Below are 17142 nucleotides of genomic sequence, written 5' to 3' on the forward strand. Positions count from 1 at the left end.
CTTAAAACTCTTATGCATAGGAAGCTATCGGCATGCGTTGGTTGCTATCGGCATGCATTGATTGCTAACGGCTTCCATAGGTTGCTACCGGCATGCGTAGGAAGCTACTGGCATGCGTAGGTTGCTACCGGCATGCGTAGGTTGACATAGGTTGCTACCGGCATGCGCAGGTATCTACGGGCATACGTAGGAAGCTACTGGCATGCGTTGGTTGCTATACCGGCATGCATTGGAAGCTACTGGCATGGTACTAGCTTGCATTGGTTGCTACCGGCATGCATAGGAAGCTATCGGCATGCATTGGTTGCTATCGACTTCCATAGGTTGCTCTACTGGCATGCATAGGAAGCTTCTGACATGCATAGGTTGCTACTGGCTTCCATGGGTTGCTATCGGCATGCATAGGTTTCTATCGGCATGCGTAAGAAGCTACCGACATGCATAGGTTGCTACCGGCATGCGTAGGAAGCTACCGGCATGCATAGGAAGCTACCGGAATGTATTGGTTGCTATCGGCTTCCATAGGTTGCTACCGACATGCGTTGGAAGCTGCTGGCATGCATTGGTTGCTACTGACATGCATTGGTTGTGCTACCACCGTGTGTTGATTGCTACCAGCTTCCATAGGTAGGTACCGACATGCATAGGAAGGTACTGGCATGCATAGGTAGTAGCTATCGGCATGCATAGAGCATGGAGCATGGGAAAATAAATAAACCCTGTATGTGTTGAAAACCTACAAAATCAAACCAAAATAAGGAAAAAATGTATTAATAACAAACCCTAATCTTAAAAGCCCTAAAACTTATAAACCCTATAAACATGTAAAAGCATGAAAGAAGAAACATACAAGAGAAAGAGAACTCTTGTGAGGCTTGTATGTGTTGAAAACTTACAAAATTAAACCAAGTCAGGAAAAAAAAAGTTTTAAGAAAAATCAAGATCTCTTACCATATGAAGCTTTAATGGAGAGCTTTTAATTAGGGAAAAAGAAGAAGGGAAAAAGAAGAAAAGAAAAACGTAAAAGAGAGAAAAGAGAAAGGAAATACTCAAAAGATAGCTTTCATGGAAAGCTTGTTTGCATAGGAGATAAACGAAAACAGTAGACATACCTTGCTTGAGCTTGAGGAGGATAGGGTAGGAGAGGTAGAAGTGATAGACAAGGGAAAAAAAAATCAGAGTATAAGTTTATTGTATTCAAAAGATAAAACTACGCGGAGACAAAAAAGCAGAATATTTTTACAGTATAGCAGCGTTTCTTCGATGCTATAGACACTACTAGGCAACAATTTTTCGCTGCTAAACACGCTGCTCAGTTGCGAAAAAGTGCTGCAGAGCTCAATGCTGAGCATCTTGAAAACCCCCGATATTTTCCTTCCAAAAATGCTGCTATGCTCTCGAGGTGTTGTAGTGAATATAATATGATATAGATGTATGTATGTATGTATGTATATGTGTGTGTGTATGTATATATATGTGTGTGTGTGTGTGTGTGCAAATATATATAAATATATAAATACATACATACATATGTACATACATACATGCATATATACATATATATATATATATATATATATATATATATATATATATATATATATATATATATATATATATATATATATATAATATTATATAAAGAGTATATTGTGTATATATCTATAGCGGAGAGAGAGAGAGAGAGAGAGAGAGAGAGAGAATATATAAATAAACACACACACACACACACACACACATACATATATATAGATATACTTTTTTATATTTATTATTTAAATGCATATATATTTATAGTATATATTTGTGTGCACGTGTGTGGGTGCGTGTGTGTTTTTATTATTAAATATGCCTATTTTTTATAATAATTAAATATTTATTATAAAAAGAGATACATATTTATATTATACACACACACACACATATATATTAAAAATATATATATAAATATTTATATAAATATAAATATATATACATACACACACGCACGCACATGCGCGCGCACACACACACATATACATATACACATATATAAATAAATAAACATATTTAGTATAATAAAAGACACACACACACACACACACGCTTGTGTGTGTGTATGTATATATATATACATGTAAATATATAAATAAATAAATAAATTATTACACATATATACATATAAATATAATCTAAATAAATATATGTTTATATAATAAGTATTTGATTTCTATAAAATAAATAAACATATTTAATATAATAAATGTATAGTAAATATAAACTTATATATTTATTATGTAGGTAAATATAAATAATATAAAAAGAGGAAATTCAATATGATAACATATGTTTATTATATATATATATATATATATATATATATATATATATATAATACTATGTGTTTAATATGTACTAAAAATATATATCTATATAATAAATATGTATATAATATATAATAGATATTTTTTATAGTATATTTATAATAAGTTTATTTACATATATATACATATATATGTATATATATATATATGTATGTGTATATATATATGTGTTATATAATAAATATGTATATGTTTATATAGTTATTATACATGCATACATACTATGACATAAATGAAGCTTGATGATAGAGAGAGTTTGGTGTGATGAAAAGGGAAAAACTATTGTGTTTATATAACATGATGTGATGAAAATAACATGATGTTTATATGACAATTGTGTTTATATAACATGATGTGATGAAAATGGGAAAATAATTATATTCATACATTTTCCCTTTTAAGAGTGGGCCAGACCCATGTCCTATGTGCATGTGCATGTGTCATAGGCACTAACATATGTGAGCAACGATTTAGACCATTCACTCCCGCCGAAGGTTTGTCTGAGAGTGGGTCAGACCCGGGTCTTATACAAAGCATGCCTTTCAAAGCCAAAGCCTGTCTCTCACATCAAGAGCTTATACTTCTTTCATCATAACCCTTTTTATTTCTTTGTGAGGAGATGGTACTCAAATAAGGATTCATATATGGGGAAAGGACTTGGGGATGTTGTGTGGTGATGAGCAGAGATTGAACATGGGACCTCGTTCTCGTCCCTCGAACCAACCTCACCACAGCTTGTGTGTGTGTGTGTGTATTCATCATAACCTTAAAAATAACACAGAGGTGTAATCAAGGCTCTACTTGAAGAAAGGCTTATATATATATATATATATATATAAATGCGCAAGGACCCAAAAAGAAAAAAAAAGAAAAAAGAAAAAAGAAAAAGTACCCGCGGTTAACGTTGTATCTAGAAAGCCGCGTGGCGAAGAGGTATTTAAGAGCCGCGCTCGAAGCACAGCCAGCAGCTTCAAAGCAAAGCAGACGCAGAAGAAGAAGAAGAGAAGAAAGGCAGGGCAAGAAGAAAGGCAAGCCTACAAAGCGAAGCAAAAGCAAAGCGTGCAGCTCGTCGTGGAGGCCATGATGCTTGGAAACGGACCAGAGGAGGATGTGTGGGCCGCCTGCGAGAGAGCCATCGCCGTGGCCTACCAGAAGGACCCGCAAGGCTTGGCCGCAAGGAGAGACCGCCTGGCGCAGATGCTCTACGCGCCTGAGAAGATGCCAGCACCATCTTCTCCTCCCCAGCTTCCTGCGCAGAGCACCACCATGACCTCTACAGTGGTGGAGCCCCTACTGGATGAAAGCGTGCTGGCCATCAAAGCAAAACTCGTCAAATTTGAGTCAGAAGGCCCCCTGAAGACTCTGGAGGCGCTGCAAGAGTTGGAGGGGTTGCACATGACCTTGGACCTCCTCAAAGCAACACAGGTCGGGAAGGTGGTGAACGGCCTGCGCAAGCACCCCTCGCAGTGCGTGGCAGCCCTCGCCAAGCGGATGGTGAAGGCTTGGAAAAGGCTTATCGACCATGATTATGCTCTCGCACAGCGTACTGCAGGCTTTGAGGAGGGCACCCACATGCAGCTGCAAGAAGTCACAAAGGCAGCATCGGCTCCCCCATCAACAGTGGAATCAGAGGGTAAGAAATCAACAACAACTTCATCATACAGCAGCAGCAGCAGCAGCTACGAGGAGAAGCTGGAGTCTGCCAAGCGCAGGTTGAAGCTGAGCTATGAGCGAGAGGAGACTGCCAAAAGGCAGCACACCATCCACGTCCTCCGCTCGCATGAGCTGCCTTCCTCCACCCTCTTCAAGCCGCCTTCCTCCAAGAAGACCACCCTCTTCAACAAGCACAGGGGCCCCAAGGCTACTGCATGCTGCTAGGCAAAGAAAAGATTAGTAATCTAAACTCTGGCTCACCTTAATTGGCACTCCGATTGTAAATATGGAGAAATTGAGAAAGGATCAATTATACTTTTGATTAACTGTGTCATCTTCTGTTCATTGTCAAGAAGTATTATTTTGGTATTGAAAATTCCTAGTTCTTTCTTTCATTTGGGCCTATCATAACCTTCGCAATGCACTTCTGCAGGTTCACATCGGTTGGCAGCTATATTTGGGCATATAATTCTATGCTATTGTAGAAATTAGCAGAACTAGCTTTAACTCAATCTGAGAACTAGGCTGTCACACAGGTAGTAGAGGAATTTGTGGCCATACAAGGTGGTGACATTTGATATGTTGATTCATTAAGCGGTATTTGTGTTGTACTTCTTCAAACCAGCTAATAGGCTTTATTACGTGAGTGACTTTTGCATCTCTTGCAGCAACAGCAAGGTATTAAACTTAAGGTACGAAAAGACGGGGAGACTGCTTGAGGCCGTATAAGGAGTGAGTCATGCTCAGATCAACAGGGCAAAAGGTCTTGGTAGAATTGATACCCTGGACTTGTGTGAATCCACGACAACGAGGCACCCTTTGGAACGAGCAACAGAGCCATCTGGATTTTATTTGTGTCGAAGGAGCTGTTTTTTGCAAGTCACAAGCCGATGGTTTGGTGGCCGGTCCACTAATGTCCAAGTCCTGTTTTGCTGCAGCAAGTGATACTCATCATCCATGGCGGTCTTCCATAACTCTGTCTCAAGTGCAGTCAGAGCATCACCAGGGTCGAGGTCGTTTTCAAGGGAAGATTGTGGGGTCTCAAGCATCTCAGCAACATGTGCTTCACCAAGTTTGTCATAGTTGTTGCGATACCTGGCAGCATGGCATGGGGAGGCAGGAGAATGTGACTGTGGGTCCTCATGTGAAGAAGTCATTGAGGGGGCACGATCGCAAGCAGCTATGGTTGGTAAACTTGATGAGGAAGGGGGTTCCATGTGTCCAGCTCAGGTGGGTGAGGGAACATTGTTTGCATCTTCATGGTAGGCACTGGGTGAGGGAACATTATTTGCATCTTCATGGTAGGCACTAGTAGAGGGAGCACCTTCATACGTGCCAGCTGAATAGGATAAGGATTCATGCACCATGGTTGCCTGAGTCAGCGTATTGTGATCTGGTTGGTGTGTTTTAGAGCTTGAGTGTGGAAAACTCTTTCGAGTAAACTTCCCTAGCATGCAATCTTCACATGTGTCTATTGGAGTCAATTGAAAGAGGAGTCCATCAACCATGTGGTGTTGCTGCATCTGTTTTAAGGGCTTTAGTACGAGGGTGACCGAATTGGTAGTGCCACTGGAGTGTCTCAAGCTGGGTTGTGGTCTGGCTGGCTTACAGCTATGGAGGCCTACCATGATATAATTTGCCTTTTTGTTTGCAGGCTAAGTTGATTTGTTGACCAGATTTAAGGTTCTCCTTAATCGCACAACAATATGATGAAACTCAATGGTAAGTTCTTAGCAAGAACTGGCACACAGTAGATCTTGTTAATGGAAATGATTTGACCATTTGGAAGTTGTATATTATCTTACCAAACCCCGTGGTATAATTAACTTCAAGATGGATAGAATAATCCAATGGCCATGGTCATGTGATGTGTCGCTGACCAGGGTTCTTCTTGAAGGTTAAGATAACTGTGTATTCATAGCCATTGGTTTGACTACTGATGAAGTGGTTCTAGTTGAGCCTCTCATAACTTTTTATTGCTTCATTTTTCCAATAAACTGTTTGATTAACCCACTGAAGATTGTGGTGGTGATGAAGGAGCGCCATGTACTGGAGGGCAAGGCTGCCAAGAGAAAGACAACCTGAAACTTGGTATAGTCTACCAATCTTCAAAGAATGCTTCTTCTGCAGATTGGCTGCCATCCCATGTGTGTTGGTTGGCCACCTCTACTGAGGATAGGCCCATGATTGCAGGTCTCTTAACCACTTGCCATGTGGCACATGTACTAGCTAGAATTGCTACTCTGACGCCGCCTACGCCCATCTTGTGTTGTGGCTGCCTTGTAGGGCTACCTGAACACAGAGGTGTGTCACAATCTGATGGTTATTTCAAGTGCCTATCCAAGAAAATCTCATCCAAGGCACCCAACGTCCAAGCAAAGCTCATCCAAGGCACCCAAGACCCCAAACATTGCAAGACCACTTTGCATCCAGTGTGAAGGCTCACATCCCGCCCACGTTGCAGTATCAGCACAAAAACCTACAAAGAGATGTGGGGATGACCAATTTTTTCCCTATCCAACAGTCCACCTGTCTATGAAGAAACACTGCAGTCCGCTTGGTATCCTTTTGGAGGAACATCCCAAAGAATGGTTTGACAAAACTCCACTATCCAGACCATCTGCTAATGAATCGGCACAGATAGATCACAATACTTGCTTGCACTAACTCCATGGTATGAAAAAACTACGCTATCCGTATGCCATCCATTAACAAATCATTGCAAATAGATCATGATACTTGCTCACACTCCGGTGGAAGGAAGCATAGCCAAAAACAATACTACTGCACCAAATCTATATCCACTAGTAGTGCTCGACACAACATCCCGCACATCTTCAAGTATTGCTACATCATGTATATGACAATTATAGAGTTGACACACTGATTGAGAGCCAATACATGGGATTTTCTTGGGGAAGCTTTGGCCCCTTTTCATCACATGTAGTGAACTCCCAATACTCTTTTTTCGTAAGGAAATTTTTGAGTTTTGCACTCACAACAATTCTACAATCTCTAGTAATATGTCTAACAGATACATATGAATGAGTCTTGTGGGGCATCGACTTCTTACATATGAGAAACAATGACACAATACATCTTAGGGAACTCAAAGATTTCCTAATATATTTCAAGACTATGATCCTCTTCTTTATGAGTCTGCACAGCCTCATATTAACTGATGATCAATGATGACCTTGACACTATATTAGTAAAACTACCCTATTTGATGACTTGCATGGGTGGGACAAGACCATGTTGACACGCATTGCTCTACGACAATAAATACCATCACCACACATTACAATCAAACTCATGAATCAATCTTCATTTATTGCTCAAGCTTGTTCATGACCAACAAAAAATTCACTAATTGTTAAACCTACCACCTTTGTGGCCATGTATCTTTGCATCTTTATATGCTTGTATGAAGACCAAGGCTAATTCAATACACATGTAAAAAGTTTGTGTTACATTAGGTTAATACTAGAGATTCTAATTTTTAAAGTCTATTGACATTAGAAGTTAACATTAGAGCTTTTCATTTTTAAAGTTAGTTACCGATAGAGGTTCTAATTTTGAAAGTTGGTTCACATGAATATATATTAAAGTGTGTTCATATAGGGTTCACACAAGACCTAGAAGGCAAGCTTAGATGGAACCCTCAATAAGCTTAAAAGGTATACTATAATGGAAAACATGCTGTGAAGTCTATCCAAATGATGCAAACCGATCAAGTTTTAAAAGTTATGGGAACTATTTAGAGTGTCCTACTACACATCTCACAATTTCACTTTCGTACAAACACATGAACATTACACACACTAAAATACTAAATTTATTCAATTTTGAATCATAATAAGACACAAATAGAGTCGCAATATGACATCTGTATTCCATAATTTTTTCAAAGCTAGATCGGGAAAAATCCACCAATCTACTCATATTTAATTGTTATAGAAGACGAACATATGCTTATTTAAAAAGGAGAGTTAGTTTATACACCATCGTACAAATTTTTTTTAAAAGAAAAGAGAAAGGCAAGAAAACCAAGTAACACATAACTTTATTATCAGAAAGAGACAAAGGTTAAAAAATGTGCAATATGACTCTTTTAGCAAGCCAAAATATACACACTTTTACAAAAAACAAAACTAATAATACCTAATTGTTCTTGCCACTGTCTCTATTCCACACACACACACACACACACACACACACACACACACACACACACATGTATACATACATACATATAAACATACAAACATACAATACATATATACATGAATGCATGCATATAGACATACATAAACATTTACACACACACACACACACACAATACATATATACATGAATGCATGCATATAGACAAACATAAACATTTATCATAAATCAGCCCATTACTCTCACATAACCTCTTTCAATACCTAATGTCAAAGGACAACACTCAAATCAAGAAGTTCTCGGGAGAGGGCCTCCACACTTGGCAAGTCCTTATCAAGTACAAGATGATGTCCAAAGGCTTTTGGCCATTCATCTCCGGCACTAAGGTCATTGATCAAACAAAGGCTGAAGATATTGAAGATGATGAGAAGGCACAAGCCATCATCATGCTTCATCTTGATGAGGCTCTCATTCACCATGTGGACCAGCTTCCGACTGCAAAGGAGAAATGGGATGAGCTTGATAAGCTCTATGGAGCTCGTGGTAAGAATTCCAAGATCTCACTTAAAATTTAATTTTTCAGCTTGGAACTCAAAGAGGGAGATGGCATTGGAGCCTTCATCTCTCACTTGAAGGGCCTTATGGCTCAACTTGCATCAGTGAATCCAAGAATGGATGAAGATGATGCAGTGTGGCTGTTTTGCTAAAAGCAGTCAAGAAGGTGTACCCCACCTTAGTCACCACCCTGAAGAACATACCTAATCCCACCCTCGAAGGAGTTATTCAATCTTGTCTTGATGAAGAAAAGAGGCCAAAGGGAGGAGCTGAATCTTCAAATGCAACCACTTCATCGACTATCGAACAAGCTTTGTCACATCAAGTGGTCAAAGTAAGATGTGTCCATTACAAAAAGGTGGGTCACTTGGCAAATAATTGTTGGATCAAATATCCCAACAAAATGAAATGTAACAAGTGTAAACAAACGGGACATATCACTTCTAAATGTCCTAACAAAGAGTCAGAGGCTAACTTTGTTTCAGCCTCTAACTCCGCTGAGAAACTGTTTTAATTCTCAATGTAATCACACCTATATTCCAAACCTTGTACGCCTAATGTTATAAAGGCATCCTATGTCCAATACCACCTATTCCATTCTTTCATAGTTGGTATTGAGGGGGGGTATTAAGAGACTAAGGTTATGTAGAAGGGGAAGAGAAGGGTGTGAGTGTGAAGAGACTTAAGGTCCACTAGCTCATCTATTTAAAGGTGGAGTTAGGAGGCATTTTGTATTGAGCAAGGCCTAGTTGTATATATAAACAACTTAATAAGCAAGATATTGTTCTGGTATTTTGTGAGTTCTTTTCCTCCACACACTTGATCTAGCATGAGCACCACGTTTTCTCAACAGATAATAGATTGGACAAGTTATTGTCAATTTTGTCTAATACCTCTCACAAATAATGTTTTCATCATTTTACAATCATCTCGAATATGTCATAGAGTTGGCAACCAATCATCATGTATATTAGTGTTTTGACTTTTTAGCATCTCCCTTTTTATATAATGATGGATCTTGTCTCACTTTGGTCTAGTCCACGATCACTATCTCCTTACCATACACGGACCACACGGACCACGTGTTGGAAGAGAGTCACTAAACTTATAACTTCTTGGATGGCTTCTCACACTACAACTTGCCACGTAATAAGCAATTTGAAAGATAATATTTTTTTTACAAACGGAGAACCTACATGTGTCATATCATGCCATTGCCTTAACTAGTGCTATGAGAAGAATGCAGGGGAGTGGGTGAGCTTGAGCTCCTTGCAAGCTCTATTATTGCACACACACACATGAATAGATAAGCACACGAGAGAGAGAGAGAGAGAGAGAGAGAGAGAGAGAGAGAGAGAGAGAGAGAGAGAGAGAGAGATGGATGGTTGAATTTTTCACTATTGTCTTCAATTATCTATAATCATAACATAACGATAAGAGTACATACTATATATTATAAGAGAAAATACTCTACTTCTAAAACGTACAGGGTTCATAGTGTGAACCCAACTATTTGCGCTTGAGCGCATTGCAAGCTTTCTTCTTCACACACAAAATAGACAAGCACATAAGAGAGAGATGTATGACTAAATTTTTCACTACCTTATTCCTTCTCTATAATCATAACATAAAGGTAAGAGTATATACTATAAAAGAAAGTACTCTACATACTATTAGGGAAAGTACTCAACTACTAAAACATACAAAGTCCATAGTGTGAACTCGGCTATATGAGCTAGCGCTAATAACTATGCCATAACTATAGTAAACCAAAGTGTCACATAGCCTATAAGACATTGGTGGCATACCAACCATGATCTTACTAACCATGCTAATGGCATAAGTGTATCATCCATATCTGCACTAGTTGAGCTTGATATCTCAACTAGGTGAGCTTGATATTATCCACAAGGTGGAGCAATTATCTAGGTGCCTAATCCATATCCGCAATAGTTGAGCTTGATATCTCAACACTCCCCTTAAGCTCAACTCCATACTTTGCACTCCAAGTAAGATTCTTTACAAAGTTTCTCTATACTCATGCCTTTACGAAGATCTCAGCTACCTAATCCTCTATGTTCTTATATACCAAATCCACATTACCTCCTACAACCTTCTCCCTCATAAAATGATAATGAACCTCAATATGCTTCATCCTAGTAGCATGATACACTACCATGTATGTTGTTCATGTTGTCATAATAAAATGATAGCTACCCTATCCATGGGCTCACCCATGTCTGTTAAGTAGTAACCTACCACCTCAGATGTTGCTAGCAGCACCCTTATACTCGCCTCACATGTCACTAGAGGCAGCACCCTTGTACTCAGCCTCACGTCATTACTAACATCTCTGTACTTAGCCTCTATATTTATTGTAAGTAGTAACCTACCTCAAATGTTGCTATACATATCACTAGTAGCACCCTTGCACTTGCCTCACATGTCACTAGCAGCACCCTTGTACTCAACCTCACATGTTTTTAGCAGCACCCTTGTACTCAGCCTCACATGTTTTTAGCAGCACCCGTGTACTCAGCCTCATATGTCGCTAGCAACACCCTTGTACTCAACCTTTACTCAGCCTATGTACTCAATGTTTACTCAGCCTATGTACTAAACAAAGCAATCTCGTTGGCTTCTTCCTGATACTAGCTAACAATAGCACTCCCAAAGAGAACATAAAGCTGCTAGTAGATCTCCTTTCTCAGACATTACTAGCCCAATCTACATCTATCTACCCATGTACCCTAATACCTATATCCCAACCTCATAGAGAAGCCCATAATGTACCATCACGTTTATTTACATGAATATCCTCCTAGCTTCATTTAAATGTGGTGAGGCCTACATAGATTGACTCACCAATCTAACCACATAGCTCAAATCTGGTCTGGTGATAATCTAAATCCCCTCACATGATCTAATCACCTGTATACCTAGGAAGTATGATAGCTCACCTAAATCTTTCATTTCAAACTTCTTCTGAAGAAGCATTTTCACCTCATGAATGTTATCATCACTATTACCTATGGCAAGACATCAATATAGATGATCACTAGCACAATCCCCCTTGTCACCTAAATCTTTCATTTCAAACTTCTTCTGAAGAAGCATTTTCACCTCATGAATGTTATCGTCATCATCACTATTACCTATGGCAAGACATCAATATAGATGATCACTAGCACAATCCCCCTTGTCAGTATTTCTCAAATAAAAAGTGGGAAAGATTTTTAAAATCCAAAAGTGACAAGATATTCCCATATCATATCCGACCATTCTCTTCACCTCATTAATGTCATCATCATCACACTTTCCCCTATGGCATGCCATCAACGTAGATGATCACTAGCACAGTTCCCCTTGTTAAACTTTCACATAAAAAGTGAGAAAGATATTTAAAATCCAAAAGTGACAAGATACTCCCTTGTCTTGTTTGACCATGCTCTTGGTGCTACTTCAAGCTATATAAGGCATTGCGCAACCATGATCCTTATATCCTAGTGGATTCACCATGTAAACTTCCTCTTGTAAGTAACCATGTAAAAATGCATTATATCCATATAATGTAAAGATATATAAATACCATCCCTTAGCTACAACCACAGCAATGACTGCTCTCACAATTTTAATCCTAGCAATCACATTGAATGTCTTCTCATGTCCATGTCATATGTCTGCATATCCCTTAGTAACCAAGCTTTCCTTTTGCACTTGCTAACAGAGCCTTGCTAATAGATCCATCTACATTATGCTTCACTTTGTAAACTGGGTTGGATGTCTCCTCATAGTCAATGCCATATGCATGTGCATATCCCTTTGCAAACAACCTTGCCTAGTAGTTAGCTAGGTTGTGTGTCTCCTCATAGTTAATGCGATATATATGTGTATATCCATCCAATAGTGCCTTTCACCTATGTCTAACAAAACCATGTGAATTATGCTTTACTGTATAGACCCACTTCTCACATCAATAGAAATATCTTCATCCCTAAATGGGTAGAACCCAGTCAATTTAGTTATAATATAAAAACCAAACTCTACTTCTTTGCTTATGAACTCTATTTCATCTAGTGTCTCCATTTAAATCATTTATATTTGTGGTGGAACTAAACGGAAGACTAGAATCAAAGCACCACTTATTATTAATATAACCATAAATCATATAACCATAAATCTTTGCTATAATAACAAAAATAAAACAAGATCTATTTGTTATGGAATCTTTGAAATGCATATGTGATCTAGAAATGGGGGAACATTTGGTGTATGATGCTTCTTTCCATTCAAGACATGTAGAGATGATCCATCTTTACATGGAAACATTAATGAATACTAATTGAGCCTTGCAAACTGAGCCATGTAGAGATGAGTCATCTCTTTGGATCTTTCCTATAAAACAGAGGGAGTTACTAAACTTCCTACTTTTGTGTACTAATAGGTGTTGTCTCTTTTGAGATATACCAGGAGGATTGTTTGAGCTTCTAGCTTTAATCATCACAGTAGGTATCACATACATTTAAGACTCACTCTGATCATTGTCCTTCCTCTTTATAAGTTTATCCTTATTTAAGTTTATGATGAAATAAAGGTTTACACAATAAATTCACTTAATAATATCAACAGTTGTCTCATGGTTTTATAAGAATTACTCTTCAAATGCATGTTCATTAGAGTTGATTGGTGTATCCCACACAATAGTAACAAGTTCTAATGGCACTTTACCTTCCCTGAGAGAAAAGGTGGTTCTAGTTTTAGCACAATTAAAACAATGTCTCTCTCCCGCTGAGCGATAGCATGCTCAAGTGGACTCTTCATTGCTTAATCAAAGGTGCTTCTGAATTTCACCCAAATCGGCAAGTTACACACTAAACCAGATATCTCCATGGTGGAAATAAATGAGGGTGTCATGCTTGAGGAACTAGCTAGGTCAATTGAGCAAATTTTTTGCCAACTTATCCATGCTCATGTCCTTAACTAGGACTCTAACTAGTGCAATGCTCGATTTTTATTATCCTTAAAGCAAACATTGTGTGATTAAGTCCTTAAATCAAACATTGTTTGATTTGAGCCCTCAACAAGTAGTGGAAAGCCATTGGGGTTTCCTTAAATACAACTTTGTTTGAATGAGCCATCAAGCATTGAGATGTCTTTAAACCAAACATCATTTGATTTAAGCCCTCAAGGAGTGGGATGAATTGAGCCCTCAACAAGTAGTGGAAAGCCATTGGGGTTTCCTTAAATACAACTTTGTTTGAATGAGCCATCAAGCATTGAGATGTCTTTAAACCAAACATCATTTGATTTAAGCCCTCAAGGAGTGGGATGAATTGAAATCAAGCAATGTTCGAATCCAAGGAAGCATTAATTAAGAAGTCCTCAAATTAAGCATTGTCTTACTTGAACCCTCAAGCATTGGGATGTCTTGAAATCAAACATTGCTCGATTGGAGCCCTCAACCATTGGGCTGCTGTCAAACTGAACATGTTCGATTTTGAGCATTGCCATATTTCCATCTAAGTCAGTCTTGATTTGGAAAGTTAGATTCAATGTGATTCATCCATTTGTTTTGAGCAACAACACTATTAATCTTGAGCCTAGCAAGAGCCATCTTGCTTCTTGTGTTGTACCCTCCAATGTCAAAGTACTCATCTTGATGAATGATTACACAAATTCACCTATTATTGTTACCTTTTTGACCCTTTCTATTCTAGGATCCCATAACTAGTAGAGGCCCTTCAGAGTAATCAAGGACCTCTACCTCAGAAGAACTGGAGAAATCTGTGGAGGTAAGTTCCAACCCACTTCCCAACTTCTAATACAATTATAGTAGATTACTAGGAGGAAGAATAATTGGAGAAATCGGTGGAGGTAAGTTCCAACCCACTTCCCAACTTCTAATAGAATTATAGTAGATTACTAGGAGGTTTGAATGAAATTCCCCCAACTCATGATCATCAGATTGAGTTGATACGTGAAGCTTAGCCAAGTGTGAAAAGAGCTTATAAGATGGCCGTTCTAGGAGCAACTAAACTCAAGAAACAATTGAGGTAACTTTTAAAGCAGGGCTTTGTGTATACCCATGTTTTTTTCCAAAAGAAGAAGGATGGGACTCTTAAATTGTGCATTAATTATTGAGGTGGTTAAATCATCTCACCATTAAGAATATATATCATATCCCAATAATAGATGAGTTGTTAGATTGATTACATGAAGCCCATATATTTACAAAGATTTTGAGTTAAAATTGGGGTATTATCAGAGCATGATTAAGGAGCAAGATATTCATAAGATGACTTTTAATACCTAATACATTATGAGTTCACGATAATGACATTTGAATTAACAAATGCCCCTAGTCCTACCTTTAATTGATTAATGCAAGAAATATTTAGAGATTATCTGGATGATTTAATTTAAGTTATCTTTGATGATATTCTAGTTTACTCCAAGAATGTTCCTGAAGATAGAGATCTTAAGGATCAGCTTGTTCAGGTTAGAGGATTGATACTTATACATAAATAATCAGCTTTGTGCTCCTAAAGATAGAGATCTTAAGAAAAGGATTCTAAATAAATCTCATGATAGCCCTATAATCAGGACTTTCATGGCTATAAAGAAGATTTTCTTTTATCTTGGACTTAAGAAGGATGTACTACAGCATGTTTGTCAATGCTTAATTTGCAAAAAGATCAAAGCTGAAAGAATAAAGATCCTAGGAAAGTTGCATCCTTTAGACATTCCAAAAATGAAATGGAAGCACATAAGCATGGATTCACGGATATGATTCCATCTTGGTTGTAGTAGATCGCTTGAAGATCACTTATCTAATCCCAATGAAAAAGACTATTTAGACTCCACGGATTTCCTATAAAGATAGTTAGTGATCTAGATGCTAAATGCACATCCTCGCTTTCTTTGAAGCTATGGGAACCTCTCTAGATCTTAGTACTACCTATCATCTAAATAGCAATGGCTAGACATAGAGGGTGAAGCAGGTTATCCAAGATATTCTTTAAGCATTTTGTGGGGAGGGAGAACGTAAAAGATGGATGAAATATCTACATCTCGTAGAATTTTCTTATAATGCATCTCATTGTTGAAGCATAAGGTAACACCATTACATTGGTCCGATTCACTAATCGGAGTGGCAATGTCAAAGATTATCAAGTGCAGACTATAAAGAAGGACATCAAAGTTGCTCAAGATAGACTGTAGCAGTATGTCGATCTGAAGCGAACTACCAAAGAGCTTGATGATATGCTCTTTCTTCATGTGCGATCCAAGAGAAGTTATCCCTCCTTGGAAAAGCTACACAAGAAGCTATCACCCATATATTGTGGGCCATACATGATTACGAGGAGAGTTGGAGGTCAAGCTTATGAGATTTTACTCCCTCTATACTTAAAGATCCACAATGTCTTTCATATATTGGATGATGAGCAGGTTGTTTTTCCCACTGAAAGTCGAATTAGAACCATAAGGAGTTTTAGATGATAGAGAAACTCACGACAGAATCTTAAAAGAACATAGACTAATCAAATGGAAGTTTTTTCTTGACTAAGAATGCTACTTGGGAGAAAGAGAAATAGTTGAGGAAGGAATTATGATCCCCATTTTTATGAAAGTGGGGGGAATGTAAGATCCCTTTTCCCTTATCCTAGTGTAACTAAGAAATAAATCTTTATGTATATTTCTAGTAAGAGAATACGATAATTTAATACGATCATATTTTTAATGAGAAATTTAAAAGCCTAAGAAATTGAGAAAGTAAAATATAATATTAATAGTTGAGTTGTCATGTGCCAAAATTAAGTAGAGTTTTTCCCATGTGTATATGTTTACATATACACCTCCCTACACATTGGGATTAGAAAGAGAAACAAAATAATAAAAATAATAATAAGAAACAATTCTTAAAGGTTAAAAAGAATTATTCTAGGTAAATTAAATAAAAATAGTCTGCCCCATAGACAAAAATTAAATTCCCTTGATGTGGATAAGGAATATTTGCATGAGTTATGATAAATGTAAATTTTATAATTTCTTGACTGAAACTGAAATCTTGATCATATCCAAGTCCAAATTTATTGGATGAATGCTTAAAATTGATATCTATTACAATAGGAGGGTAAATATATTAGTAAGAATCCTTCCCTAACACGCACAAAATTCAAACCCACTCGATGTGACAAGGAATATTAGGATAAGAAATGATAAATCCAAATTTTGTAATTTCTTGGTTGAAACTAGAATCTTGATCATATCTAAGTCTAGATTTATCAAATGAGTGCTTAAAATTTATATCTATTATATGAGAAAAAGGGTAAACTTGTCAATAGGAATCTATTTGGGAAGATAATTTAAAAAAAAATCATGACTTTCGTACTGTTGAGTATGC

General features: G+C 37.7%; 2 protein-coding genes across 3 annotated transcripts; both read left to right on the plus strand.

The window, feature by feature from the left end:
- Positions 1-162: 162 nt before the first annotated feature.
- On the plus strand, positions 163-4241 carry LOC147630011 (uncharacterized). Its single transcript, XM_086811016.1, has 2 exons — positions 163-170; positions 3278-4241. Exons 1-2 carry the CDS (start codon positions 163-165, stop codon positions 4239-4241), a joined length of 972 nt encoding a protein of 323 aa, XP_086667142.1.
- Positions 4242-4333: 92 nt separating this feature from the next.
- Positions 4334-6888, plus strand: LOC147630012 (uncharacterized). 2 transcript variants are annotated; one of them, XR_015267719.1, is made up of 3 exons: positions 4334-5246; positions 5671-5738; positions 6054-6888. XR_015267719.1 is itself a non-coding variant. In XM_086810905.1 (2 exons), exons 1-2 carry the CDS (start codon positions 4756-4758, stop codon positions 5678-5680), a joined length of 501 nt encoding a protein of 166 aa, XP_086667031.1. In that variant the 5' UTR covers positions 4334-4755; the 3' UTR covers positions 5681-6031. The 2 variants fall into 2 exon arrangements, 1 of the variants encoding a protein (XP_086667031.1); XM_086810905.1 differs by lacking the exon at positions 6054-6888 and having other exon boundaries at positions 5671-6031.
- The last annotated feature ends 10254 nt before the right edge of the window (positions 6889-17142 follow it).

The sequence above is a fragment of the Cibotium barometz genome, chromosome 17 (assembly GCF_041138505.1).
Source record: "Cibotium barometz isolate CiBa-2024 chromosome 17, ASM4113850v1, whole genome shotgun sequence".
Classification (NCBI taxonomy): domain Eukaryota; kingdom Viridiplantae; phylum Streptophyta; class Polypodiopsida; order Cyatheales; family Cibotiaceae; genus Cibotium; species Cibotium barometz.

Bases quoted from the DNA above. Each gene is read 5' to 3' on its own strand.
- LOC147630012 (XM_086810905.1), top strand. From the start codon at position 4,756: ATGCTCAGATCAACAGGGCAAAAGGTCTTGGTAGAATTGATACCCTGG.